The sequence below is a fragment of the Peromyscus californicus genome, unplaced genomic scaffold, assembly GCF_007827085.1.
Source record: "Peromyscus californicus insignis strain IS unplaced genomic scaffold, ASM782708v3 Scaffold_19__1_contigs__length_69161282, whole genome shotgun sequence".
NCBI lineage: Eukaryota > Metazoa > Chordata > Mammalia > Rodentia > Cricetidae > Peromyscus > Peromyscus californicus.
The window spans coordinates 26,767,898-26,795,778 of record NW_026294491.1 but is presented as its reverse complement, the minus strand read 5'-3'; the positions used below and the strand labels follow the sequence as shown (position 1 = coordinate 26,795,778).

The 27,881-nt window shown below is 45.8% G+C and overlaps 1 protein-coding gene across 1 annotated transcript in view; it reads left to right on the top strand.

Annotated features, from left to right (window-relative positions):
- The window catches only part of Micu1 (mitochondrial calcium uptake 1), a 165,913-nt gene that overhangs the window by 115,784 nt on the left and 22,248 nt on the right, over window positions 1-27,881 (top strand). The window contains 1 exon segment of the mRNA XM_052744930.1: window positions 15,817-15,954. Coding sequence (XP_052600890.1) covers window positions 15,817-15,954 — 138 coding nt within the window.

Below are 27,881 nucleotides of genomic sequence, written 5' to 3'. Positions count from 1 at the left end.
AGGGGCAGATGCCGAAAGCAGAGGGCAAGTTCCACGGTTGCTACTGAGCTGTGATAACTGTATGTCCAACCCTAGTACTGATAGCTTTAAACACTTAAACTGCCTGCCTCTGTGTGCCATCATTAGCTGGTAAATATGGGACAGAAGACCAAGCAGCTTGTTGCCACGGTGACATAATTTTAGTGTATCTAATTGGTGGGTCCTGATGGAATGTACTCATTAGCATCCTTTCTGCCTCCAAACTAAAAACAATGCCAGTCTCCTCAGGTAATGCTGGCCATGGAGGTGACAAGGCCCATTACTGCCTCCCCGCTGTGTGACAGCCAGAGCAGAAAGGCAGGAATCTGAATTGGAGTAAAGACAGGGAAGGACCGATTATTCACTACATCTCTTGTGTCTCAGCTAGCCGTTCAGGTCAGATCCATGGAGAATTCTAGAGGGCAGAGAGCTTTAGGAGGTAGCAGAAGTGGCTCAGTAGTCGTCACTGCCCCAGTTACCTCGTACCAGTCGTTCACATTGACATATCAGAGCTGCCAGTCTCGTGAGACCCAAAGAAGACGTTGAAAGGACCTAAGGAGCAAAGAAGTATTTTGGACATGAAAGCATTCTTCTAGAACCAGCAAAAGAAAAACCTTTGAGGGAAAAAATACAGAACTGCCCAGCTTTCCTTTAGGAAAGGCTTAGCATTAGTAGCAAGACTATGAAGCAGTCATCATAGCCTTCCAAGTGATTAGTCACAATGAGAAATGTGCAGGAAGCAGAAAGGAATTGATGGGGCTGGAGAGATGGCTCAGAGGTTAAGAGCACCAACTGTTCTTCCAGAGGTCCTGAGTTCAATTCCCAACACCCACATAGTGGCTCACAACCATCTGTAATGAGATCTGGTGCCCTCTTCTGTATACACAATAAATAAATAAATCTTAAAAAAGAAAAAAAAAAGGAAGGCATTGATACGCTCAGTCCGCCCATTCCCCTAGTCACTGTCAGGAGTGCCACCTCCAGCTCCATCTGACCTCAGCTCAGCTCCTCCACATGAAGCACTTCAGCTGCCTCCTGACTGCCTCCCAGGCCGACAGGTCCTGTGTGATTTCACCTCTGCCTCTTCCTCCTGATTCACCTCATACCAGTGGGTCTCCACCCAAAGGCCTTTGTACTGTGATTGCCTGGGGTGCCCTTCCTTCCTCTTCTCCCCACCTTCCTCTTGTCCTCCCCCCTTATTCCTTCCTGCAGCGGAAGTTCAACTTCACTCCCTCACAGAGGCCTGCCCTTAGTCACCACCCTTCCCCGCAAGAGGCTCACATGTTCCTTACACGTTTCCACAGCACCGTGTCCGTGTTCTTCCCATCACTCAGCTGTCTAGCCATCTGATTGTTAAGAGCCTGTCTGCAGATGCTCTGTGGGAGCCTCTGAGAACATGTTCGACTCCCCATCCTTGCCGAGGTGTCTGGCACAGCCGACGTGAGCCCTGTGGAACATCATCAGGGACAGTGTGAAGGAGCAGCTATCAGATGTGGACGCAAGCCTGATGCAGAGACGGACACACCCTACAGGCACACTCCCTTCCTAGCTCCTCGGTGACCCACGAGGCATCTTTGAGGGGATCAGCTCAGCTTTCAGCAAGGATTTGTGTACAGGCGTGGGCCCGTGGAAGCCCTGGTTGTACTCGGTGAGGTACCATAACTGCCTCTCCTTGCCTTCATCGTGATGAACCCCAGTGTGGACCAATCAGACTTTTTCCACGGGCAGCTTGACTTTGGGAGGAGGGACAGCTGGCCCCTTCTGGAAACTGTGTTGTGACACAAACTCCACAGGATTATGCCCGCTCCAGGGAGCTCCTCTGTCTGCTGTGCACACCCAAGAAGCACACAGGAGGAGGCTGACAGAAAACCAGGGCTGCGTGGCTGCATAGAAATGGGAGGTGGTGGCGCACGCCTTTAATCCCAGCACTTGGGAGGCAGAGGCAGGCGGATCTCTGTGAGTTCGAGGCCAGCCTGGTCTACAAAGTGAGTTCTAGGACAGCTAGGGTTACACAGAGAAACCCTGTCTCAAAAAAAGAAAAAAAGAAATGGGGGCCCAGCCTCTCTCCTCCCCACCTGCCCTTCCCCATCTCTGGGCCACCTTCATCTCCTGGGGTTCTAAAATTCTCTTTTGCTGAGGACAGCTTGTTTTGTTTTTTGATCACGTACACCCAAAAAGAAGCTTGAAAGTAACTAGAAAAGCTAAAAATAATGACCTCACAGCACGCGCAGGTTTTACAGGGTGAGGCCGCTGTGATCACAAACCTCTGTGGACCATACACAAACTTCAAAGACTTTCAAGTGCCCGGCAAACAAAAATAATAGTTAAGAGACTCTTAATTAGCCAGTGACTTCTCACGTGACCTGCCTTATCCGATTTTCCTTGGTCATCAGAAGAGCTTGATTGGCCAATCAGTGCATAGTTGAACAGGAGTGAACTAGAGGACTTGTTTATTTGTTTGTTTGTTTGTTTTCTTTTCTGTTTTTCCCAATTGTCATCATAAAAGACTCAATGGGAATTGCGGATGTCGCTGAGTGGGTAGAGCACCTGTCCCCGTGCAGGAAGCCCTGGTTTCTGCAGATGTAGCTCAGTGGGTAGAGCACCTGTACCCCCATGCAGGGAGTCCTGGTTTTAGTTGCCCAGCAACTCGTAAACTAAAAGTGAGGCAGGAGCAATTTAGAGCCACCCCGGGCTACAGAAGACCCTGTCTCAAAAATAAAGGGAAATAAGAAGATGAGATTGCATTATTTACCTATTCTCAGGAATACTGTTCTTCTTTTGGGGGGATTTGGGAGTGGTTACGCTTGGTGAGACATGTTCTCACTATGTAGCCCAGGCTGCTCAAACTCAGGATTCTCCTGCCTCAGCCTCTTTTGTACTGGGGTTTGAGGCCTATATCACCACATCTTTCTTTTTCTTTTTTTTTTTTTTTTTTTTTTTTTGGTTTTTCAAGACAGGGTTTCTCTGTGTAATTTTGGTGCCTGTCCTGGATCTCACTCTGTAGACCAGGCTGGCCTCGAACTCACAGAGATCCGCCTGGCTCTGCCTCCTGAGTGCTGGGATTAAAGACATGCGCCACCACTGCCCGGCCCACCACATCTTTCTTACTGAAAACCAAATGATACTGTTGGTACTCTGGCCCGCTAGATACTGTACCTTTCACCCTCTGTGTCCACTCTGCCTTCTCACTTTGGATGTTAAAGATTCAGTGAATACATGTGTACAGGGTCCTAGGTTCAGTTACCACTACCACCTAAACAAGAAACAGATCAGGCCAGTTAAAGGGATTTGGGGGAAGGGTTGGAGCAGTGGCTCATGGTTGCTTACTGCCTATTGATGTTACAGAGTACCCGACCGAGTTCAGTTCCCAGCACCCTCATTGGGCAGCTTAAAACTACCTGTAACTCCAGCTACAAGGAGATCTGTCTCCTCTGGCCTCCATGGGCACTGCACTCACATGTACATACCCACACACACGGACACTCGCACATAATTAAAAATAAATGGTTTTGTAAAAAAGAAAGGGAGAGGGGGGGGCCAGTCTTTCCAAGAAGTGAGACCAGCTGACATTTGTGCTCTGAAAACTGAAGGACAAATTAGGAATTTTTAAACTAGCGTCTTCAAAATACGGCACTGTTTTTAAGGCAGGAAGAAATTTCAGAGTACACAAATTAGTATTTAGCGCCACTTGTATGTGTAAAATCAGAGAGCCTGAACCGCTCCATGGTTCTCGTGTAGCAGACTTCTCTGCATCGCTCAGCTGGCGATCCTTTTGTGGAGCGTAGGGAGCTGCCACGGTGGATTCCTTGAATACCATCATTTCTCTAACCCCACGACAATTGTTCTTCTTCGTGTCTTGGGTCTGTGACATTCCTGTAGGAAGCTTCCGTCAAGAGCTGTTTTTCATAACCCTGTCCCCTCCTGGGTACAAAGGGACAGCCTAGCTTACCATTACCTGAGAGGAATTTCCGTCCTTTCTCTTCCCCTCACATATTAGCGCGTGCATACTTGATCATCTCACAGCCTCTGTGACGGGCTTGGTAAATCGTGGCAATGTTTGTCATAGCTCTAATCAAGCCAGTAAAACACATGCGTGTCAGCGAATTTAGAAAAGCCCCAAGAATGCGGTGTAAGCTGTGTCCTGGTAAATGTGCGGGGCCTCCGTCAGAGTACTGTGAGGCATAAATGAAGGAGCAAATGGGAAGAATTTATAATCACTGTCCCACACCCCATTAATTTGGGCCCTGCTTGGAGTAAGTGGAAGGCTTCTGGTTTATTCTTACAGCTCTGGTTTCCATAAACTTCCCGAAGCCTGGTTTTTAGAAGGTGAGTTTATGATTCAGCCTTTAATCCTGAGCACAGCTCACTCTTGCCCATCTCTTCTCCCTCTGTCTCCTCCATGCAAGGAATTCATGCCAGCCATGGAGGGGCGGGGGTATTAAAAGCATTACTTCTTTGTCTTTCTTTCCTTTCTCAATCAGCTTTTCTATGCTACGTTTTAAAATGTGTTGTTTGATAATTTCACACATTTGTATAATTATTTTGATCATTTTCATACACACCCTTTCCATCCTTCATTCCCTCTGAACCCTTCCTTCCCAGCACAGCCCCGCTTACATCCATGCCTTTATTTTTCTATGACCCACTGAGTCTGATTAGGGTAGCCTATATGAGCATGAGTATGGGTTTGTTTGTTTGTTTACTGACTCATGGGCAACTTCCTGTGACTTCTGAAGAAGAGTGACTCACCCTCCACTAGCAGCCATCAGGCATTAACTGCCAATAGCTCAGGAGCCCTCCTCCATGGAGTGTTGTCTTCATAGACAATGACATAGTTCTCTTTAATTCTAGCTGAAGGGAGGCTAGAGAGATGGATCAGTGGTTAAGAATGCTGTCTTATCAAGGACCTGAGTTCAGTTCACAGCACCCACATCAGGTGACTCACCATCTGTAACCCCAGCTCCGGGGTATCCAGTGCCCTCTTCTGTCCTCCATGGGCACATATAAACACACACACAGCATACATTCACACAGATACACATAAGCAAAACCAAGAATAAGACCTTGTTTTTTTTGTTGTTGTTGTTGTTTTTTTGGTTTTTTTTTTTTTTTGGTTTTTTGAGACAGGGTTTCTCTGTGTAGCTTTGCGCCTTTCCTGGAACTCGCTTTGGAGACCAGGCTGGCCTCGAACTCACAGAGATCCACCTGCCTCTGCCTCCCAAGTGCTGGGATTAAAGGCGTGCGCCACCACCGCCCGGCAAGACCTTGTTTTTTAAATGTAGCTGAAGGTAACAGACACAAGTATAACCCCAAACCTTTTGCTAGTAACATTACACACGGCAGCTGTTTACTGAGCTCTCAGTATGTGCCCGGCTGATTACTGCCACACTCTATCAAAAAGCAAAGCACAGACATTAGAAGGATGCACCGTTATCTTATCACAGAGAAAGAAAAGGAAATGCTGTTGAGCTCACCATGACAAAAATACTTTTTTACTTTCTGGGTAGTAAAAATATTTAGTTATGAGCCACACCAGGATTTTTTCCCTGTCAATAACTATCAAGCTTACACTATTCCTCTAGGCTTAGACATTTAGTATACGGCATTCTTATGCAGACACAAAAGGGAAATGCAAGTAAATCAATTAATAAATTGGTCTAAACTTGCCCTCCACTCAGGAGCCAGCACACCTCTGAATGTTTTAGTCTGTATGGGTCCTATCTGCTTTCCCACATACTGTTGTCCTTTGAGCCATCACAGCATCATTGGTACAGTATTTTGAAAAGAAAATCCCACTGCTGCCTGGGTTTCTTCTAAGCTGTTGACACCCATTCTGCCAACTTTGACTTGTTTCTACAGGCCGTGGCAACAATGGCAATGTTGCCGCCTGGCCAATAGCAAGCTTAGAAGTCCACTGATTTCAGGGATACTAGCATATAGGGCTGGGGAGTGGCCCAGCAGTTAAGAGCATGGCCTGATCTTCTCAGCTCCCATGTCAGGCAGCCCAGTCACATGGAACACCAGCTCTAGGGGATATGCCACCCTCTTGTGGCCTCTGCAGGCACCAGCGCTCACATGTGTACACACACACACACACACACACACACACACACACACACATAGAGTTTAAAAAATAGCCGGGCGGTGGTGGCGCACGCCTTTAATCCCAGCACTCGGGAGGCAGAGGCAGGTGGATCTTTGTGAGTTCGAGGCCAGCCTGGTCTACAGAGCAAGATCCAGGAAAAGGCGCAAAGCTACACAGAGAAACCCTGTCTCAAAAAACCAAAAAAAAAAAAAAAAAAAAAAAAAAAAAAAAATAATAATAATAATAAAGGGGCTGGAGATGTAGCTTGTTTACCACTCTAGTTGCATCGTGAACTTAGGAGAACAGGGCCTAAAAATGAGGTGGACTAGAGTCTCATGCAACAGCCAGCTTTATTCAGAGCATCAGACAATTTATACTCTGACGGTTGAGTCCTGAGTAAAGTGTACAGTCACAAGGACAAGCCGCATGTGGCAAAAACATGTTTTTCCATAGAGGTGCACAAATAACAACAGCTGAAGTTAACTTAACTCCTATCCTCTCCACCTGGGAGGAGCATGAAAACACATTCCAAGAACAGCTATGTGTTTTGAAGAAACTGAGGTCACAAGACTCTTTTTTTCCTGGAGTTTTCTCACAGCACTCAGAATTCTCATACAACTCCATTCCTGGTCTGTGTCCCAACAGTGACTCATCTGTTAAGAGCATGTACTGCTCTTGCAGAGGTCCTGAGTTCAAGTCCCAGCACCCATATCAGGTGACTTACAACCACCTATAACTCTAGCTCCAGGGTATCAAGTGCTTCTGGGGATGGATACACACACACACACACACACACACAATTTCAAAACAATAATAATTCTTAAAATGTAAAGAACAATGTAAAGGCATCTGCAGACACAGGCCAGTGACAGAAGTCATAAAGTCCTGGATTTAATTCCCAGCAATATAGAATAAGAAGTTCCAGACCATCCTGAGCTATCTAGTGAGATGCTATCTAAAAAAAAAAAAAAGTTAAGTAAATATATCTGAGAAAATATCAATCAAGATAACTTTACATCTGTTATCTAACTTAACCTCACAGTAATCCCAAGAGAAAGATACTGTCATCTTACCCATGTTGTAGATGAAGTAGCCGAGGCTTGGAAGGGTTAAACAGGTTGCCTAGAGATACACAGTTGGTATTTGTCCAAGGGAGAAAAAAAATCAAGTCTGTCTGACTGCCAGTGCTATTTTCTTGCATCCATGTTACATTGGATTCATTTCCAGCCCCCAGACAAGCAGTATTTTGGATGTGGATGTGGGGGTGGAGGGTCGGGGAGGTGGGGAGGTGGGGTGGATATCCTGGTTTTTCCACACACCAAAAGAGAAGACGGGGCTGCATAAGTGTTTTCCAGAGGTTACCAGTTTCAGCAGCTAAATGAAAGGACACCCACCAATATCTTCAGTTGAGGGTAGATCCTGCAATTCCCTTTTTTCTTTTCTTTTATTTATTTATGTATTTTTTTTTAATGTATGAGTGTTCTGTCTGCATGCACACCAGAGAAAGCTTCATTCAGATCCCACCATTATAGATGGTTGTGAGCCACCGTGTGGGTGCTGGGAGTGGAACTCCGGACCTTTGAAAGAGCGGCCAGCGCTCTTCACTGCTGAGCCATCTCTCCAGCCCCGAGATTCAGTTTTCTAACTCAGATGAGTGGGTCTTTCTATGTCCTGATCAAAATAGTCTTACGTTCCTAATGGGCTACAGTGTTACGCTAATGATTTTCAGACATCTGTCCTTGCCTGAATTTTATAAAAATTGATGACATGGCAGAGTTTTGTAATAGCAAGTGAAAGAACAAAACAGAACTTCGCTGATGGATTCTTCGGGTTCTCACTTTAATGAGTAAATGCACCTGCCAGTCTCACCTAATTTATCACTCCAGCCTGCCTTCAGACGCTGAGTACAAATTGTTTTGGCTTGCGAAGTCTGGCACTGTGTCCTGCCTACAGCCTCCATCACGCTTGTTGCTGTTCTGGGCTGTTTGTACTCTTTCTTCCTGTCTTGTTGTGTGTGAGCTGACCCAGCAAAGGCAAGTCGTCCTTTCGAACCAGCAGAGCCCACACCTTGTCATCTCCTTGAAGCTTTAGGGGCAACTTCAAGAACACCCCCCCATCCTCGGGAATAAATACCAATTCTAAAGAAGCCATACCATCACCCCTTAGGCCTACCATAGTCTCTACTGCAGAATGCCTCTTGGGTGCCCATTCGATGATAAATTGGTAGGTAAAGTTTATAAATAAGGCGTAGACATTCAACCAAAACTATTTAATGAGCTTATGCTATGTGACCTAGCACTGTGTGTGACACAGCAAATAATATAAATCACAGGCTCTTCCTTCAAGAAGCACATAATACTGGGCCGGGAGATGACTCAGTAGATAAAATGCTTGCTCTGCAAGCACAAGGGCCGGAGTTCAGGTCCCTGGAGCCCACATCCAGCCAGCCAGAGCATGCCGATGTAGGGAGCACTCCTGTAGGCAGATGGAAGGTGGAGTCAAGCCAGTCCCCAGAAGCCCTGGGGCCAGCCCGCCTGGAATATGCCGCAGAGAACAAGAGACTCTGTGGACAATAAGACAAGGACCGACACCCAAGATTATTCTCTGACCCCCACATGTATCCTCTCTCTCTCTCTCTCTCTCTCTCTCTCTCTCACACACACACACACACACACACACACACACACACACACACACACACTTTTTTGTTTTGTTTTGTTTTGTTTTGTTTTTCAAGACAGGGTTTCTCTGTGTAGCTTTGCGCCTTTTCCTGGAACTCACTTGGTAGCCCAGGCTGGCCTCGAACTCACAGAGATCCGCCTGGCTCTGCCTCCCAAGTGCTGGGACTAAAGGCGTGCGCCACCACCACCCGGCAACACACACACACTATTAACACGAAAGAATTTTTAAGCAGTATATAATGTTATAAGAGATACAGTCACCATGAACAAATAAAGCCTAATGCAGTGCAGAATATACTCTTCTGTTGTATCAGCAGACATGTCCAACACCTTGATATTGTGTCATAACATTGTTATCTACAGAATTCACACTCAGGAACCACACACAATCAAGTTTTTTTAAAAATTGCAAAAATACCTCAATGTTTTCCGTAGGTTGACAGTTTTGTGTTGGACAGCGTTCCTAACTATCCCAGGCCACTAGTAACCTGTAAGGCTACAGTTTGGGCGCAGCTCATAGGCCTTACCTGCGGTCAGAGCTCAGAAGATTCTGGAAAGCTGAGTGCATTTGAGATCATTAATAGGGCCATAGAGTTCAGGGAAGGACAGAGTTTGTACAAGCAGATGAAGCAGGGACAGCCCCAGACAGGAAAAAATGACAGGAAGAAAAATTACCCAGGTCCTTAGCATAAAACAAGCCTTCCTCCAGAGTTGCAAGTTATTCCAAGTCCTGTCACAGCTGATGGACGCCTCCTTTGGAACGGAAGGTCTAAAGATGATTGGGTTCTCCCTGCTTCGACCGGGCAGCTTTCATGTTTCTGTTTCATTGCTGTGAGAAGTCACCAGGCGTGTGGGCAGCAAAGCTGGAGGAGTTGGCCATTTGTGAGATGGGGCTAATCCGCATCACGCTGGAGCTCACTGTATGTATCCCCACTGGGCAAGCCTGTGTATTCTGACTTACACGGGCTTTCTCCCTTTATCAATAAGAAGTCTTCCGCCTTTCCCCAAGGTTGCTCCTTAACAGTATTTGTTTTTAGGGGCATGGAGGTGGGTTAATAATTGTATTTTTCTTCTGTTTTTTTCCTTTTTCACTTTTCTTTTTCACCTGTGGTGGGACAGGGTCTCACGGTGTGGACTGAGCGTGTCTCCAACTCTCCATTCTCCTTCCTCGGCCTCCTGAGTGCCTGGTGGACAGGCACGCACCAACACACCCAGCATTGTTTTTGTCTCAGTTACTCCCTGGGATGAAAGACGGTCAATTATGAATCGCCAAGCCCAATGGAAATTTCTTATCTTAATTACTGTTTGTTTTCCAGTCTACCTCACCTTTAAGTACACCATGCCTGGTACTGGTTCTTTCGTTCAAGTAAGGGACAAGCCAAATCTCCAGCTCTCTCCTGAAATTGACAGGCTGTCAGCATTGCTAGGATGAACCTGCTGTATTTTTGCCTAGACAGTGGATCCCAGAGCTTTCCCTACAGAGAGGTGGACTCGGGAAAGCACAGGAGCATCAGTCTAGAGCAGTCTGCCTCTCTGCAGCGGATAATCTGTGAGTCCTTGGTTCTTATCTCCTGAAATTGGAGCATTTCTGGGTTTTTTTTATCCCCAGCAGTATTTCTACTTCCAAAACTCTTGTGATCTCACATGAAAAGAGAAGTGCCCTTGAACTCTGAATAACACTGGGACACAGATCTCACGGGAATATATAATGCAAAGCTAGAGATTTTTCATGTTACTGGAAGCAGAAATTGCATATAACATCTATTACTTGCTCAAAGTTACCTTAAAGGGAAAAGCCCCCGAAATTCTTCAGCAGTTCCCTGTGGAAACGTTTACTTCACCCATGGGTTGGGACATTGAACAGCAGTTACTGTCCTCAGTTTATTGTTCAGGTTCTTCAGGAAGGGTAACCAGAGCTGTTGCAGAATGCGAATGTTTTGAGGGTTGGTGTATGGAAATCGCGCAGATCTGGCGAGGAAGGTCTGAGCGTTAAGCCTATGGTAACAGTTTAGCCCATGACAGCGTGCAGACTGAGACCTGGCAATCTCAGAATTTCCCTTTGAAGATCATAGCTCTTCAGGCATCCTTTTCTTTGAAGACAGATCTCTCCTAACGCCACACTTGATGCACATTTGAACAGAAGACAGGTTAACTGGCTGAAAGTCGCCCAAGACTTCCTTCAGGAGAGGCAGCCTGATTAATTAGGCTCATACAATACGTAAATCATAGTTTAAATTATGATTTAAACCCCAGTTAGCCAGGCATGGTGGCCACGCAGGTGGATCTCTGTGAGTTGGAGGTCAGCCTGGTCTACATAAGTGAGTTCCAAGACAGCCAGAGCTACACAGTGAGATCTTGTCTCAAAACAAACAAATCCCCAGACATTCCAACTAAACCTTAGCAGACCGCAAACTTATAAACAAATGCAGCTGGTAATCTGCTTTTTGTTTGGGACAGGGTCTTTTTATGTAGCCTAGGCTGGAACTCACAGTGTAGCCAAAGTTAGCCTGGAAGTCTGGCTCCTCTTGCCTCTGGTTCCAAATGCTAGTTAGCCATGTGACGTCAGAATCATGGGGTGTGATGTGTTCTTTATTTCTAAGGAGTTAATCACTGTCATTAAGCACCGCTGCTAATTATCTTTTAATATTTTAGGTGATGTTTCCTTGTTTAAGATACAGAAATCTTGAGTCAGGCCTCGTGGGTCACACCTATAATCCCTGCATTCCAGGTGTAAAGCAGGAGGTTAAAAGGTCAAGGCATGGTCTGCACAGGGTTCAAGGAAAGCTTGGGCAATATAGTCAGACTTTGTCTCAATCAAAGGAAAATATAGAAACTACTGGTGAATATTTCATTTCTTTCCTTACTAGGAAAGAGGTCTTAGGCATAACTAGTTAAAAAAAAAACTATATATCTAGCTGTAATGAAGATTTTCATCCATCAAATAGAGCTAAACAAAGTTAGAAGATGGGCAAACTGGGCAAAAATTACCATACATTAACGAAGGGCAAACATTTTATATTAAATATTACTGTTCCTATTTTTGTATGTGTATGGGTGTTTTGCCTGCATGTATGTCTGTGTACCACATGGGGCTGTCTGACCGAAAGGTTAGCCCCGTTCCTGGTCTGGTTAGGTGACTGGGACTGGTGATTTGGTCAACTGATTTGATCACAGCCCGAACTTCTTTCTTTTCGATTCCCTGGGGTGGATCTTAAACTCATGGGCTCAATGATTTTCTCATCTCAGCCTCCCAAGTAGCTAGGATTATAGGTGTAAACCACCTTTCCCAGTGGGGAAGCTGGCGGGGCGGGGGGGGGGGGGGGGGGGGGGGGGGGCGGGGGCAGGGGTTAGGTAGACAATGACACACAAGGTTTTGCCCTGGAACATTATGTGGATGAGGCTTGCCTTGAAATCCGCCTGCCTCTGCCTTCCCAGTGCTGAGACTAAAGTCATGCACCACCATGCCCAGCCCACATCTTGAATGCTGGAATTAAATGTATTCACCACTATTTCTGGCTCCAGCTAAACCAGTTTTAACTGTAAGAAGTCTTCAGGTTTAGAATTGAAAAGTATAGTTGTTTAGGCTGGGCATGTCACTCAGAGATTGAATAATTGCCCAGCATGCACAAGAACCCAGCACCACAAAGACAAGCAGTCTAGCAGTTTAGTTAATATTCTGTACTCTCATGATCTGTGAGAGCCTAAAGGATTGTGTTAGCCCTTGCTGAGCACAGAGTTATGTTCCAAATTGTAGGCCTCAACTTGCCAGAAGACAACCATGAGTGGAGCCGTGAAGATTGCTTTTATGTTTAGAGATGCCCATCCAGTTACAGAAACAGATTTCAACTCAAACTTGAAAATATGGCACACTTACTGGAAGAGGAGGGTTCCCATAGAGAATGGTGCCTGTGATCCATTTCCTTTTCAGGAACCCGATAGTATGAAACTCCTGACAGTATAATAGTGGCGCAGAAGCCCCATGCTGTCCCACTGAAAAGCACGTGTGTGTCAGCCCGCTGGCCTGAGATCACCGCAGTCTCGCACTGTGCAGTTCAGAAGCTAGAACAGGCCTCTCCAGAAGTTTGTCATTCTGAAATGCTTGAGTAAAGGAAGGATTTGCCTGGGGTCTGGACAGGTCTCCTCAGGCTGTCACTGTATGAAGGAGCACGATGCAGCTTTATACTTCCAGAGTGTTATAATGCCCCAGGTCTTTGCTAAATGACGCCCCACATTCAGATACTGGTTTCTTCTTCCTTTTTTTCATTCTTTTTTTTTTGGCCCTTGTAATAAAACATCTTTTCTTCTCTCCCCAGCTTTTCGTCTTCCTCAGATCATTTCATACAGATATGTAGACCATCTGTCCTTCTGAAAGGCTGTTCCTTCTCTCAGCAAGGAGCAGGGATGGGAACAATGATGTACTGCGCAAATGATGTACTGCGTGTTTAGAAAGCCAAGAAAAATCCTAGCGTTGGCTGGCTTCTCTTCTCTGGCCCTTTCTCGCCTGCCCTGCGCCCTCTGGGGATCAGCAGGAGGCTTGTGTGCATTAGAGAATGTGGCTGTGGCTGCCCAGGGAAAGTGCTAGGCTGGCGGTCCGGCTGCCTTGGAGATAGAAAAGCAGCACAGACCGTGGTATGCCGGGCCACACAGGTCCTTTGCCACAGGACTAACTAGAATGGAACTCATTAAGTGTCACCTAAGTGGAACTTAAGGGGCTGCCATCTGTGTTTGCTACGTCAGAGCAAGTCAGTGATTGCACAGACGTTTCCTGCATTGTGGTGATTTTTTAATAACCCGTGTCTCTCCTTGAGGCCCTTCCTTGACTTGAGGATTGATCACGTGCCTACAGCGCTCCAAGGGCACACGTGCAGGATTTTCAAGACTTAAGATGCAAGATGGGAGCCAAGCATAGCTCACTTGGAGGGCTGGGGTAGCAGAAGCATGAGTTTAAGGCCAATCTGGGCTGCGGCGTGAGACTCTTCGTCAAAAAGTAATTGCACAAATGATCTCTGCAGCCATGTAACATCTTGACATTTTAAGCTCTCAAACCTTCACTCAGTAGGTCTTCAGCTTTAAAATGTTGAGCCAGTAGAGTGTTTGTGTCTGTTTGTTCGTAGCTGTATGTGTGTGAAATACCCACGCACACAGCCCCGCCGCCACCGCTGCCGCCGCCATATTTAAGACCTCAGAAACCAACAGGCTGAGGCTCAGTGGTAGAGCACTTGCCTGGCACACGTGATGCCCTGCAGCGTGAAAAAACTCATTAGGTAGGTAGTTTTGACTCTGAAGGGCTAGTAGGTTAAACAGAGACGTGCTGCCCAGAGACAAATCATAGAGCCAAAGCCCAGAGTTGTGAGGTGGGCCAGACTATGCCGAAAGGACAAGTATTAGAGTTCAAGCCTTTTCAGCTCTAATTGCTTAATAATAATGGAACATGTTACTAAGAGCCAAGTCTGGGTCTTCAAATACAGTAAAAATGCTACTTTGGTCATTGAAATTGCTACTTGAGGATCTCCCCTGGAGCCTGCCCTGGAAACACAGCGGAGGTGGGCTTGCACCTCTGGAGGGTGAAAACAGAAGGCCTTTCATGAGCCTTTTAAGCAAGCCAGCTGCTGTGAGGTTTACAAACAGGAAGCATTCCGACCTCAAGTCTGCCTGGTCAGAGAGGGCTGAAATGCTAAGGTGTGAGATTGCCCATGACATGGGGAATTCCAGAAAGGGGAGTGAATGTCCAGATCCTTAAAGGCCACCCTGGAGAACAGGGGCCATAGCTTTGGCCTAGGATCTACTTCTAAATGGATTCTGAACCACTAACTCTGACTCAGGCCTTTAAGCCCGCTGGAAACAGAGATCCACCCTCTTTAAACAGTGCAGAAAGTTGCCTACTTGCAGAATTTTTATCAGTTCCTCCATTTTGTTTTGGGATGGTAAATTGAGCCATAAATCAAACTTAAATCGAATCCCAAAAACTTTGGGTTTTGTCAGAAATGAATCGGTCCTGTAGAAGTGATAGAGTGGCAGATGTAAAATCCCGAGTGCCCAAGTGGGGAAGGAGACTGTCACTCAGTATTGATGATGGTGATTCCTTTGCAAATAGCTTTGCTTTCATTTAAACGTGGCTCTCAGTCCCCCCACCCCCACCCTTGACTGTTCTAGCTTATTCAAAATGATGGGGTGCTGTCCTGAATGTTGCTGAGATTAAAGGCATGCGCTGCCACCACCCAGTTTTAAATGAAATCTTAATTTTCTGATAACCCTTACATTAGCTAGAGGTTCTTAATGCTTAGCCTTTTCATCTGCATATTTAAATATCTTTAATGATTTTTCAGTAGCTTTGTAGTTAGCATGTCTACTGAAGGCATTTTATGCTGTATTCATCTTTTTTAAATGCATATTTTTCTTAAGCTTTATTGGTAGCCTAATATTCAGTTACTATTTTCCAGAGAACTTGTAAATATTCTTGCTTGAAGTCCTTAAAGATCTAAGTGCATACAAAAACTTGATTTTGCATATGCATAATTGATAAAATTTGTAATCGTTTTTAAGTCTTCCCTGAAAAACAAGGGCATGAGAAATTTTAGAAAGTGGTTATTACTATTAATGTATGAAATCCCAGCACTCAAGGGGTAGAGACAGGCAGATCTCTGTGAGTTCAAGGCAAGCCTGGTCTACATACTGAGTTCTAGGCCAGCCAGAGCTACATAATGAAAACCTATCTTTAAAAAAAGAAAGAAAAAATGTGAATTTTTGTAGAATTTTAAAATTGGCCCTATCCTCTCAAGGATGCTCCTGACCTGTAAGGGGTGAGGAGCTTTGGCTATTCTGTGTCTTATTGTTTGTTTTTTTAGTATTGACACATATTAATAGCTCAGTAATGATTTCTTTTCATGATAATTTCATATAAGCAGTTATGGTTTATCTGGGAGAAACTGAGGCCCAAATTCATTTCTTTCATCAAACACAGTTAATCATTCTGCGGTCCATGTCAAAACACCTTCCGTTTCACTCCAGAAACACTGTCTGCTTTCCCCCTAGTTTGAACGCCATGACCCGGTGGATGGACGGATCACTGAGAGGCAGTTTGGTGGCATGCTGCTGGCCTACAGTGGAGTACAGTCCAAGAAGCTGACCGCCATGCAGAGGCAGCTGAAGAAGCACTTCAAAGATGGCAAGGTTGGTCGCCTTGGTTGCAGGGAGAAACGAAACCATGGGAACGTCTGGCTATTGCAAAGATATCAACAAAACGAGAGTGTGTCATGAATCAGTCATTGTAACTCAGGGTTACAATGAATGCGTCTCTCGTACCTGAGGTGCAGAGAGAGAAAAATAGTGAACAGTGGACAAAGAACACGAGAGTAAGCCCAGATTTCCTGTTCACACAGAGGTAGTACCATGCACTGGGATCGAGAGGTATAAAAGAAACTAATTTGGATAGGAAGATAGGGTTCTGTCGTAGATGTCTTCAGTTTAACTATTTTTGTTGATTGGTTGGTTTGTTTTCGAGACAGGGTTTCTCTGTGTAGCCTTGGCTGTCCTGGAATTTGCTCTGTAGACCAGATTGGCCTCGAACTCACAGAGATCCTCCTGCTTCTGCCTCCAGAGTGCTGGGATTAAAGGCGTGCGCCATCATCACCTGGCTATGATGTCTGAATTTGAGAAGGCAACTCAGTATCCAGGTCTGCCTCAGATTTTTGAGCCAGGTTTGGTGATCACAGACACTGTTAGACTTACAACCATGAGAGCTGGAGGGATTTCATGAGGAGGGTCTTACACAGAATGAAAACGGTGGACCAAGGACAGAATCCAGTGAAACATGATTTTGAGAAGTCGGGTTAAGGACTTACTCAGTCTACAATTAAAAAAAAAAAGTCACTATAACACCATGACCAAAAGCAACTTGGAGAGAAAAGGGTCTAGTGGGCTTACAGGTTATAATTCATCATCAGAGAAAGCCAACAAGAAACTTATAGGCAGGAATTGATGTAGAGACCGTGGAGGAATGCTGCTTACTGGCTACTCTCCATGGCTTGCTCAGTCTGCTTTCTTATACAACCCAGGACTACCAGCCCAGCGATGGCACCACCCACAGTGGCCCTCTCCTATCAATTTTTTTTTTTAATCTTTTGAGACAGAGTTTCTCTGTTGAAGCTTTGGAGCCTGTCCTGGAACTCATTTTGTACATCAGGCTGGCCTCGAACTCATGAAGATCCACCTGCCTCTGCCTCCCGAGTGCTAGGATTAAAGGCGTGTCCACCACTGTCTGGCTCTCCTATCAATTTTTTTTTTTTTTTTTTTTTTTTTTTTTTTGGTTTTTCGAGACAGGGTTTCTCTTTGTAGCTTTGCGCCTTTCCTGGAACTCACTTGGTAGCCCAGGCTGGCCTCGAACTCACAGAGATCCGCCTGGCTCTGCCTCCCAAGTGCTGGGATTAAAGGCGTGCGCCACCACCGCCTGGCCTCCTATCAATTTTTAGTCAAGAAAATGTCCCACAGACTTCCCTACAGCCAATCCAATGAGGTGGTTTTCTCAGGAGAGGTTCCATCTTCTCAGATGACTCTAGCTTATGCCAAGTTGGTAGAAGATTAACACACAAGGCCACAAACTTTGAGTCCAAAATCAGCAGTAAAGACAAACCTAGAACATATGAGGAGCTTGATCGTGTGTCTGGAGCATCCCAGACCAAGGACAGATGAGGTCAGAGAGGCACAGAAGCCTAGGCATTACTCAGAACAATGAGAGGGTCCTGAAGGCTTGAGGCAGAAATGACATGGTTGGTTATATACATAAAGAGAGTCGTGGCCCCATTGTGGAAGAGAACGTGGGAACGAGCAAGAGTAGGAGCAAAAAGACTGATTGATAGTAAGGTTGTTAGAGAATTTAGGAAGAGATGAGGAGTCTGAGCAGCTTTGGAATCAGAGACCTTGGGTCCACGGGAGCTCTACTCAGTCCTGCTCGGGGTCTATAGCCGGTGCAGGAAAGAACAGGTCACAAAGTGCAGACAGAACTGGGGGAGGAGGGGACTGGGCGAGCGACTTGACTGCTAACTGCTCAGGCACAAAGACACACAGTAGAGCCTGAACTAGAGCAGAGAACTCAGGGGTTCTCACTGCAAGCCCCAAACCTTTCCGGCTGGACAACAGTAGTCACGTGGCCATGATGAGAACATCAGCCCGGCACTGAATATGTTCCGTGAGTGATTGCCAAAGTGGTGTGGTGTGCTCAAGACAAGGCCTCAGCTGCCTCCCTAGTGGTTTCCATGGTCGCTGTAGGTAAAGTCCCTATCCTCATTGGCCTTGGGAATTGAACTTTTCCTGTCTGTTTGCCATAGGACCATTCCAGCTTTTAAGAGCCAGAAGTAAGGGAGCCAGCATTTGTCCTAGTTTTCTTATTGTTATGTCAGAAATCTTTCATGACCACCACTGCTTCCTAACTGCTTCTCAGCAGGACATTTTTCCTCCTTGCCTTGGATGTTGAAAAGCCGAAAGGATTCTGAGCCAGCCTAGCTTCCTCTGAACTCGGTCCAGCCTGTTTCCACAGCAGGTGTTCTCTTAGCCGAGGGGTAGACTTGTCATCAATTGATAGTGAGAGAATATTTCCTCCCCTGGAGAGCGCTCCTGCACCATCCAGTACCCAGCTTGTGTCTGTGAAAATTATATTATATTGATTGCGGGTGCCCAGGTGGATGTTTAGCCCTTTGCTGGACACATGATGTTTGTATAAAGCAAGCACTGTTTTCTGTAGACAGACTTTTCATCTTTGTTTGGTGAGAGCTTTTACATGTTTGTTGTTTGTTAGATGTTAGGGGTGCTGAGGATCTAGCCTGGGGCCTCCTGTATGCTAGGAGATCTGTCACACTGAGCCATGTACCCAGCCAGGGCAGAACTATTTTTTTTCGTTTTTTTTTTTTTTTTCGAGACAGGGTTTCTCTGTGTAGCTTTGCGCCTTTCCTGGGACTCGCTTGGTAGCCCAGGCTGGCCTCGAACTCACAGAGATCCACCTGGCTCTGCCTCCCGAGTGCTGGGATTAAAGGTGTGTGCCACCACCGCCCGGCAAGGGCAGAACTATTTTTAAAGGTAGCTACAGACATTGGCTTGACCTTAAGTTAGCTATCAATCATGATAGGCTAATTCATATTTTATCCCGAATTTCTATTTGAAAGTAACGAATTAGGTGTTGGAGACATCTCCCTTGAAGGCATACAGTGTTTCAGCTTGTCCAGGAGTTAATTTAAGACCCAAGACCTGCAAAAAAGAGCTGATGTGAAAGGACAAACTGTGAAATTGGAAATCTGGGTGCAAACTCACTTTTGGCATGAATTTCTAGCCTGCTTTAGCTAGGAGATTAGAATTGATTGCCCTCTCGTGTTGATTAAATAGTTGTGAACATAGCAATTAGCCAAAATGAGAGTTAATAAAGGACCTTTGCTCCTAATATTACCAGTCCATCCCTCCAGAACCATTTCCCATTAAGAAGAACTCTCCATCTGTTTCTAAGCGCTTCCTTTATTCCACTTTGGATTTGTTAACATGAAAATGTAAGGGCTGGAGAGAGGCTCAGCACCCACATGGTGGCGGCTCCCGGCCATCCGCAACTCCAGCTCCAGGGGGATCTGATGCCCTCTTCTGGTCTCCACAGACACAACACATGCCATATACACCAACACTCATGCCCATAAAATAAAAATAAATAAATCTTAAAGAAGATAAAATGCCAAGAAGTTCTTCAAGCCAGTTAAGTCAGAAGTTGAGTGGTAGGTCCAAGCACATGTTTCCTAAACTCCCTGGTTTCTTTTACCCCAGCCTTTATCCCATTTTCTCCCCATCAAGATCCTACCCAAAGAAGAAAGTATCCCTTGTAGAGTTTAATGAGTTCATTACTACTAGTTGTATAGTGATGAGCTTAGTAGTTTACAAATGACTACCTACCAGTTACTGCTTTCTCTTTTTTTAATATTAATACAGTATTAATTCGTCTTCTCTCTGTCAAACTCTGAGCCAACCACTTTCCGAGACTTCTTGGGAAGGTCCAGGAAAAGGAACGTAAGGAACAGATGAGACCCAGGAGAAAGAACTGTTGAGGGGTAGAAGTGGAGACAGCTTGTTCACATGTGAAGAGGATGAGAATGGCTACCACTGGGCAAGAGAGCCCCATGGTGTCTGAGAAGGCAAAGCCAGGAATTGCGTAAGGCTGTTCTTCAGAGAGGGTTCCTGGAATCACCAGATGCCCCAGATGGTCCCAGTCCCAGAGCTACCACCCCGTGATACCCCAGCCCCAATGAGCTTGGCTGTGTTGTAAATGTCCCTTGAAAGGATGCAGGTTTGGAAGCTGCAGCTTGGTATAGATGAGATGAGGGACGTGGGCCTGCCAGGCTGCTGAGGCTCTCGTCTGTCAGTGTTTCTGGTCAGTTCAACACCACTGCAAATGATGCAGTAGCTGCAAGGTACTCCTGATCAAGTAGAGATGAACCTGAGACAGACCTGCATTTTCAGGGTGCTCTGAGGCAGGAGAGCTGGTCCCAGTGGAGAGAAGACAGCAACAGCCAGGTGTGGTACCGACCACTTTCAATGTGCTAGACATTTACCACTTGTGTGCCCGATTATCACAGTCTTACTTGGTAGACAGAACCATTGTTCAAATTTTAAAAAAAAAAAAATGTATTCTTAAGAGCCTTAGCGATTGACCAGAAGTCATGCAGTGTCTTAAGAGGCAGCACCAATATCCAAAGCCAAGAAGATTCCACAACTTTTCTACTCATGACCTGTTTATTGTCATCGGTTTTAGGTTTTGACAAGGAAGTAACTATGTAGCCTGTACTGGCCTCGACCTCTCAATCCTCCTGCCTCAGCCTCCAAGTGCTGGGCTTTCGGGCATGTAACCACCACTCACAACTTATTGTCACTGTTTATTCCCTGTGATCTGAATAAGCACAAGGTTTGGAAGACACAACAACCCACGTCACCAGGTTCCAGCCTAAAGTTCTTAGGGAAATAGAAAGGCCCATTTACAGAAGCAGATGGTGGAGGACCGTAAGTCCGTAGCTGAGAAACCTGGGAGCCTATCCTCTTGACAACTGGAAATCACTGACATTTTGTGAGCAGGGAAAGATGGAGAGATGAAGAAAGTGATGTTTCAAGAAAATTAGATACTCTGGAAAGTAACAGAAATATGTGACTTCCCCTGCTGCAGGCTGCAGTTGAAGACAAGTCTAGAGCTTATGAAAGGAGGGTTCTGTATGAAGCAGGAAACTGAGGCGAGACTAGATGACAGGATGGATGACAGCCATGTTATAAGGACGAAAACGATTCTTCTCGGTGAGCCACAGGAGAAACTGGAGCAGTCGGACTCACTCCCTGCAGATGGATTCGCTCTGTCTGATTTAAGTCAGGGCAAAGGATTTGTCTGTGAGGGTGTTTATGCTCATCCCTGGCCACTGGCCATCGGTGCTGGATGTCTGGTTCTACAGCTGACTCAGGAGGAAGCCAGGTTCTCCTTCCCATAGTTCTTATCTACTCCAGCTACATTTGTTTGGTTTTTCAAGACAGGGTTTCTCTGTGTAGCCTTGACTGTCCTGGCACTCACTCTGTAGACCAGGCTGGCCTCAGACTCACAGAGATCCGCCTGTCTCTGTCCTGTGTGCTCCACCATGCCTGACAAAACTTTATTTGTTTTTTTAATTTATTTATCGGGGAGGAGAGAGCACATATTCCACAGTGTGTGTGGAAGTCAGAGGACCACTGGAAGAAGCCTGTGATCTCCTTCCACCATGTGGAGTCCAGGATCGAACCTAGGTCATCAAACTTGCCAGTAAGGCTCTTGATCCACTGAGTCATCTCACCAGACCTGCATCTTAATTTTTTAAACAACCTTTACTGAGCTATAATTTATAAGCCATAAAAGTCATCATTTTTTAGGTGTACAGTTGAGTAGTTCTTAGTAAATGTGCAGTTATGCAACATCGCCGCCATCCTGTATGAAAACATCTCCATCACCTAAAAGACCCCTCGTGCTAGTTTTCAGTCGGTGCGCATCCCTGCCCTCCTCCCACAAATCAACCCTCTAGATAGTCTGCCTTTTCTGAGCATTTCATAATAAGTACAACACCATAGTGTTCTCTTTCTCCTCTGGCTTCTTCTACTTAGCATACTGCTTTGAAGATTTATCTGTGCTGACGCACATATTAATCATTTTTTGCTTTTTATTGCTGAGTAGTAAAGAATATTCCATCATCCATGTTTTCTCTACCCATTCACCATTAAACACACAACCAAATTGCTTCCATTGTAGCTGTTAGGAATACTGCTGTTCTCAGAGTTTACATGCAAGTTTTTAAATGGACCTGTTCTGTTGTTGTAGACATCCTTTAATTTTTTTATTATTATTTTATGTGCATGGGTGTTTTGCTTGCATATATGTTTGCAAAACACAAGTGTGCCTGGTACCTGCAGGGGCCAAAAGAGGTTATCAGATCCCCCTGGGACTGGAGTTACAGATGGTTGTAAATTGTCATGTGAGTGCTGGGAACTGAACTTGGGTCCTCCAGAAGAGCAGCCACTGCTCCTAACCACTGAGCTTTCTCCCTAGTACCTGGACCTATGGGTTTTGTTTTTATTTTTTAAAAGACTCCTAGGAGGGAGATAGCTGGGTCATATATATTTTTAACTTTTTAAGAGATACCCAAACTAGGCCAATCATGGTGGTACACAGCTTTAATCCTGGCACTTGGGAGGGAGAGGCAGGAGAATCTCTGTGAATTTGAGGCCAGCTTGGTGTACAGTATGATTTCCAGGACAGCCAGACTCTTGAGTTGTAAGGATTCTTTATACAATCCAGCTATAAGTCCTTTATCAAAAAAGTGATTTTTAAATATTTCCTTTTATCTTCTCATTTACAGTTTTCTTCTTGGTTTTGATGAGCTCTGATTCAGAGGTTTTTGGTTTAGATTGTGCATTGCTGTGTTATGTAAGGACTCTTATCTCACTCAGCCATAAAAATATCCACTGTTTTCTTCTAAACTTTTTGTTGATTGCTTTTACTTTCAAAAGACAGTTGGCCTTGTTAACAACCCCTGGTGTTAAATGCATTGTTACAATGCCTACAAATCGCCTCTGCTTCCACCCGCTACTGTTAATCTTACCTTCTTTTCTGAGTAGTCTGGCTTTTATGTAAGCCTGTCTTCCCTAAGGTCACTAGTTAGCTAGTTTATAGAACAGTTTTCAATCATGTCTTTTCTACCTCCCCGTAGACTGTCAAGAAAGCTCTTCTGACATCAGGCTCAGGGGAGGACACTCCCTCTTGGCTGCCGTTGACATCGGTTCCTTTCACAACAGTAGATCTTACACGAGCCTTGGTCTTCCTGTTTGAATAGTTCAGCTCACAATGAGCAGAGCCCTCAGCTTCTACTCTACATCCCAGAGCTCATGGCCGTGTGTGCGTGTGTGTGTGTGTGCGTGTGTGTGTGTGTGTGTGTGTGTGTGTGTGTGTGCGTGTGTGTGTGTGTGTGTGCGTGTGTGTGCGTGCGTGTGTGTGTGTGTGTGTGTGTGCGTGTGTGTGTGTGTGAGGGGGAGGGAGAGGGAGAAGCAGTTACTGGTAAAAAAGAATGTTGAGGTTGCTGTCATCTTTTTCTTGAAGGAAGCCTATGGAAATCATGAGCTCCATAACATCAAGGCCTATGTCCAGTGCAGTTTTATTTCTCTTGCTGTTCTTGGCAGAGTGCTGGGTGGCAAGTAAGCACTCGATAAATATTCTTTATTGCATCTGTGTAATAAAGACAGAGCATTATATATTAGATTAACGGTGCCCTCAGATGATGTGTGTCCCACTGTTTGTCTAGATCATGATGAATAGGCACTTGATGCAGACTGTCCTCCCTCCCTCCCTCTGTCTGTCCTCCCTGCCCCTCTGTCCTCCAGTAAGCTCAGCATGAGAAGTCTGGTCTTGGTCTGTAGCATTTAAAGTAGCAAACATTAGAGATTCTTTATCAGCCTAGAAAATATTTTCTCTACAATGTCCTGTCTGTCTTAGGAGTTTTAAGTCAGCCTTTAGTCCTCAGAACCCTTTCGAGGCTGAGGCTGAGGCTGAGGGTGCAGCTCAGTGGCAGATCACTTGTCTAGCATGCACAAGTCCCCATGTTCTCGCCTCAGCCTGACCGGGGGGGGGGGGGGGGGGGGGGGGGGGGGGGGGGGGGGGGGGGGGGAGGAATTCAGGGCTGGCAAAATGGCTCAGCAGCCAAAGGTGCTTGCCACGTAAGCATCACGGCCTGAGTTCAATCCCAGAGCCCAGATAGAGAGCCAGGTGAGAGAGCACGGATCTGTAATCCGGCAATCCCAGCACTGGGATGTGGTGGTGGGAGATGGAAGACACAGAATGGCTCGGAGGCTCTCAGGAGCTGTGCTGAAATGCACGGAGCAGCGGCAGCAAGAGAGGAAAGTGAGCAAGCCCCAGAAAGACAGGAGAGAGCCAGCCCCTGGAAGCTCTCTCCTGGCCGGCCTCCGAACACGCCATGGTACATGCCCACGTGCGCGCGCGCACACACACAATAATTAAAAAGCAAACTTTGGAGATTTTGTTGTTGTTTTTATGTTTATTTGTCTGTTTTCTGAGACTAGGTCTCACTATGTAGCTCTGGCTGGCCTGGAACTCACAAAGACCTGCTTGCCTCAGAGCCTCCCAAGTGTTGCGATTAAAGGCATGTGCCACCACGCCCTGCTTAAACTTGTATACTAAGGTTTTATTTATTTTTATTTTATGGGAATGGGTATTTTTATGTTGAGTATTATATGAATGAGTATGTTAAGTTCATGCACATGTGAGTGCCTATTGTATGAGGAGGCCAGATGGGGTATCAGATCTCCTGGACCTGGAGTTACAGACAGTTGTGAGCCACTGTGTAGGTGCTAAGAACCGAACCTGGGTCCTCTGCAAGAGCAGCCAGTGCTTTTAACTGCTGAGCTGTCTCTCTAGCCCTATATAGCTTTTTTGAAAATGAAGAAGAGTAAGAAGAATGTTGTCTCAGCCAGGAGGTGGTGGCACAGGCCTTTAATCCCAGCACCCGGGAGGCAGAGGCAGGCAGATCTCTGTGAGTTCGAAGCCAGCCTGGGCTAAAGAGTGAGTTCCAGGACAGGCGCAAAGCTACACAGAGAAACCCTGTCTCAAAAAGCAAACAGACAAACAGAATGTTGTCTGCTGCTCCCCACCCCCAAGGAATCCATTTCTTAGTTCTTGTGAAGCTGTGAAGCTTTGGTGCTCTTTGTGTGAGTGTCCCAGTGTACACAGAAGTTGCCATTCTAAACTGTTTTAATTGTGTGATTCGGTGGTTTTAGTGCATTCCGATTACTGGGCAGCCCTCAGCACTCCCTCCAGAAGTTTGTTCACCTTCCCAAACTGAATCTCTTGACTCGTTAAGCAGTAACTCCCCATCCCCTATGGGAACCACTATCCTACATTCTATCTCTATAAATCTGACTGACCCAAGTATCTCATGGAAATACAGTTCAACCAAAAATCCTTCCCTGTGCGCTTTATTTTGCTGTTGTTGTTGTTGTTTTGTTTTGTTTTGTTTTCAAAATAAGGTCTCACCATGTAGCCCAGGCAAGCATCAAACTCAAAACTCTCCTGCCTCAGCCTCCAGAGTATAGGGACTGCAGACATGCACCACCATGACCTGGAGAAAGAAGGTGAGGCCGACCTGGTTTCTTCGTTTTGTTTACTGGCTCATCCCTCAGTGGACACTTATATCGATTCCATCTTTGCATGGTCTTTTGATGGAAGAAGGAAGTTGGTGTCAGTGTACGTCTAGTGCAGATACAGTGGTACTGAAGAACCTGTGTGTCTACTCCAATGATACACTCATCTACAAGGTGGATGCTGGCACATGCTTCTATCAGCCAGCATACTGTAGTGTCCATATTAGGGGTCAGCCCCAGCTCTGGGCAGCCCACATCAAGGCAAGAAAATGACCTGAAATTAGGGGCTGCAAAAATGATGCCACTTGGTACATAGGGGTAGGGACTCCATGAGTGTCTGACTGAATGCTTGAATACAGGTGCACTTTTGTTCAAAACTCTCCAAAACTGAAAATCACCCATTTTTGAAACAGGAAAACAGTTTGTGAGGGCCAGCGAGATGGCTCAGAGGGTAAAGGCACCCTGGTGACCTGAGTTTGATCCCAGGCACCCGTGCAAAAGTGGAAGGGAAGAACTGACTCCTCAGGGCTGTCCTCTGACCTCCGGACAGCCCCCTCTCAAACACATACACACACTAATAAATTACAAATGCATAAGGAGTCTTTTTTTTTTTTAAAGATTTATTTATTTATCATATATACAGTGTTCTGCCTGCATGTATGCCTGCAGGCCAGAAGAGGGCACCAGATCTCATTACAGATGTTGTGAGACACCATGCGGTGGCTGGGAATTGAACTCAGGACCTCTGGAAGAACAGCCAGTGCTCTTACACTCTGAGCCATCTCTCCAGCCCCAGGAGTCCTTTTAAAGAGAAAAACAGATGTGATATATTTACATGATATAACACTTTATATAATAAAAATAAACTGTAATAAACAAAAGCGTAGAGCAGACCTTAAGGAGAAGCCATACATAGCAAATGCATACTACTTAATTCCACTTATAAAGCTCAAAAGTAGACTAAGGTAGTGGTTCTCAGTCTTCCTAATGCTGCGACCTTTTAATGCAGTTCCTCGTGTTGTGGTGACCCCCAACCATAAAATTATTTTGTTGATACTTTATAACTAATTTTGCTACTTTTATGAATCATAATGTAAATATATGATATGCAGGATATCTGATATGTGACCCCGGTGGGGGTCATGACCCAAAGGTTGAGAACCACTGGCCTAAGGGGAAGTTTTAGGTTTTGTTTTTTTTAATGGAAAGGAATCCCCTAAAAGTCCACATAGTGGTTGTTACTGGGAATATGGGTGGTGGAAGCTCATGACTGAAAAATGGCTTGCAGTGGGGGAGGAATCTTCTAGAATGTTGACCCAAATGGAGATCCTGTGGGTACTAATTTAATCACAGCTCCTTAAGTGTGGGTGTTTGTGTTTTATGCAACCTTAGAGTCATCATATTGTGCAGTAAAACATCTTTTCATTTCTCTGATTCTCCAAAGGACAAATTATAGGAAGTCACATGACATAGTCACACCCCCAGGTCTAGCTCTCTGTTTGATGTGATAAGAAACACACACTTGGCCCTGCCTGGAGAGTGCTGGGGAAGAGGTGTAGTTGGTCTGTACTCAGCGTCCTCATGAGTGTGCTCCTAGGCTCTTTAGTTCAGGGATGGAAACCTGAAGGCCCCGCACTCCATAGACACTAGCTAACATCTAGAGTCCACTGGGGCCTGGGACCACATTTGCAATGCCCAGGACATTCCCCAGTGTCCCACTTCCACCTTCATTGTGGTCACAGTGTGATTTATGAGGAGGTGGGGGTTGGGGGGGGTAAACAGGCCACTCTTCTCCCGGGAAGGGGCTCCGGGCGACCCTGATGCAAATAACTGCTTTGCTGGAGTCGTCATAGACCAGCTTCGGGAAAGAATTTCTTCATCCCCAGAATGTCATCGAGGTCCCATGGTGCATCATTTCACCTGGAGCTTTTTACACAGAGATCATGAACAGCCTTCCCGATCGGTGCTGGGGTTTCCCTAAGTACTGACACCGATCCCTTGTATGTCCCTGACTTTAGTGATTCTCTTACTGCCTTAAGCCTAAAAGGCCTGGGAGTGGGCTGTTCAGTGGAAGTCCTGACTCGGAGTTTACTTCTTAAGATGTGAAGTGGCCACAACCCACTGAGGAAGTATGACAGACAGTGTTCCCAGCTGGAAAGCCCTCGAAGCATTTTCATCAAGGATGCCCAGCCATCACCACAGGCAGCTTCATGTCAGAGTCTGCATGGGAGGGAGAGTCACTTAGCCAGCTTGCTCTCCTTAGGGTAATACTCTAAAGCAGTAGTTCTCAACCTGTGGGTGGTGACCCCTTTGGGAGCGTTGAAGGATCCTTTCACAGGCTTCACGTATCAGATATCCTGCTTATCAGATATTTACATTACGATTCGTAACGGTAGCAAAATTACAGTTGTGAAATGGCA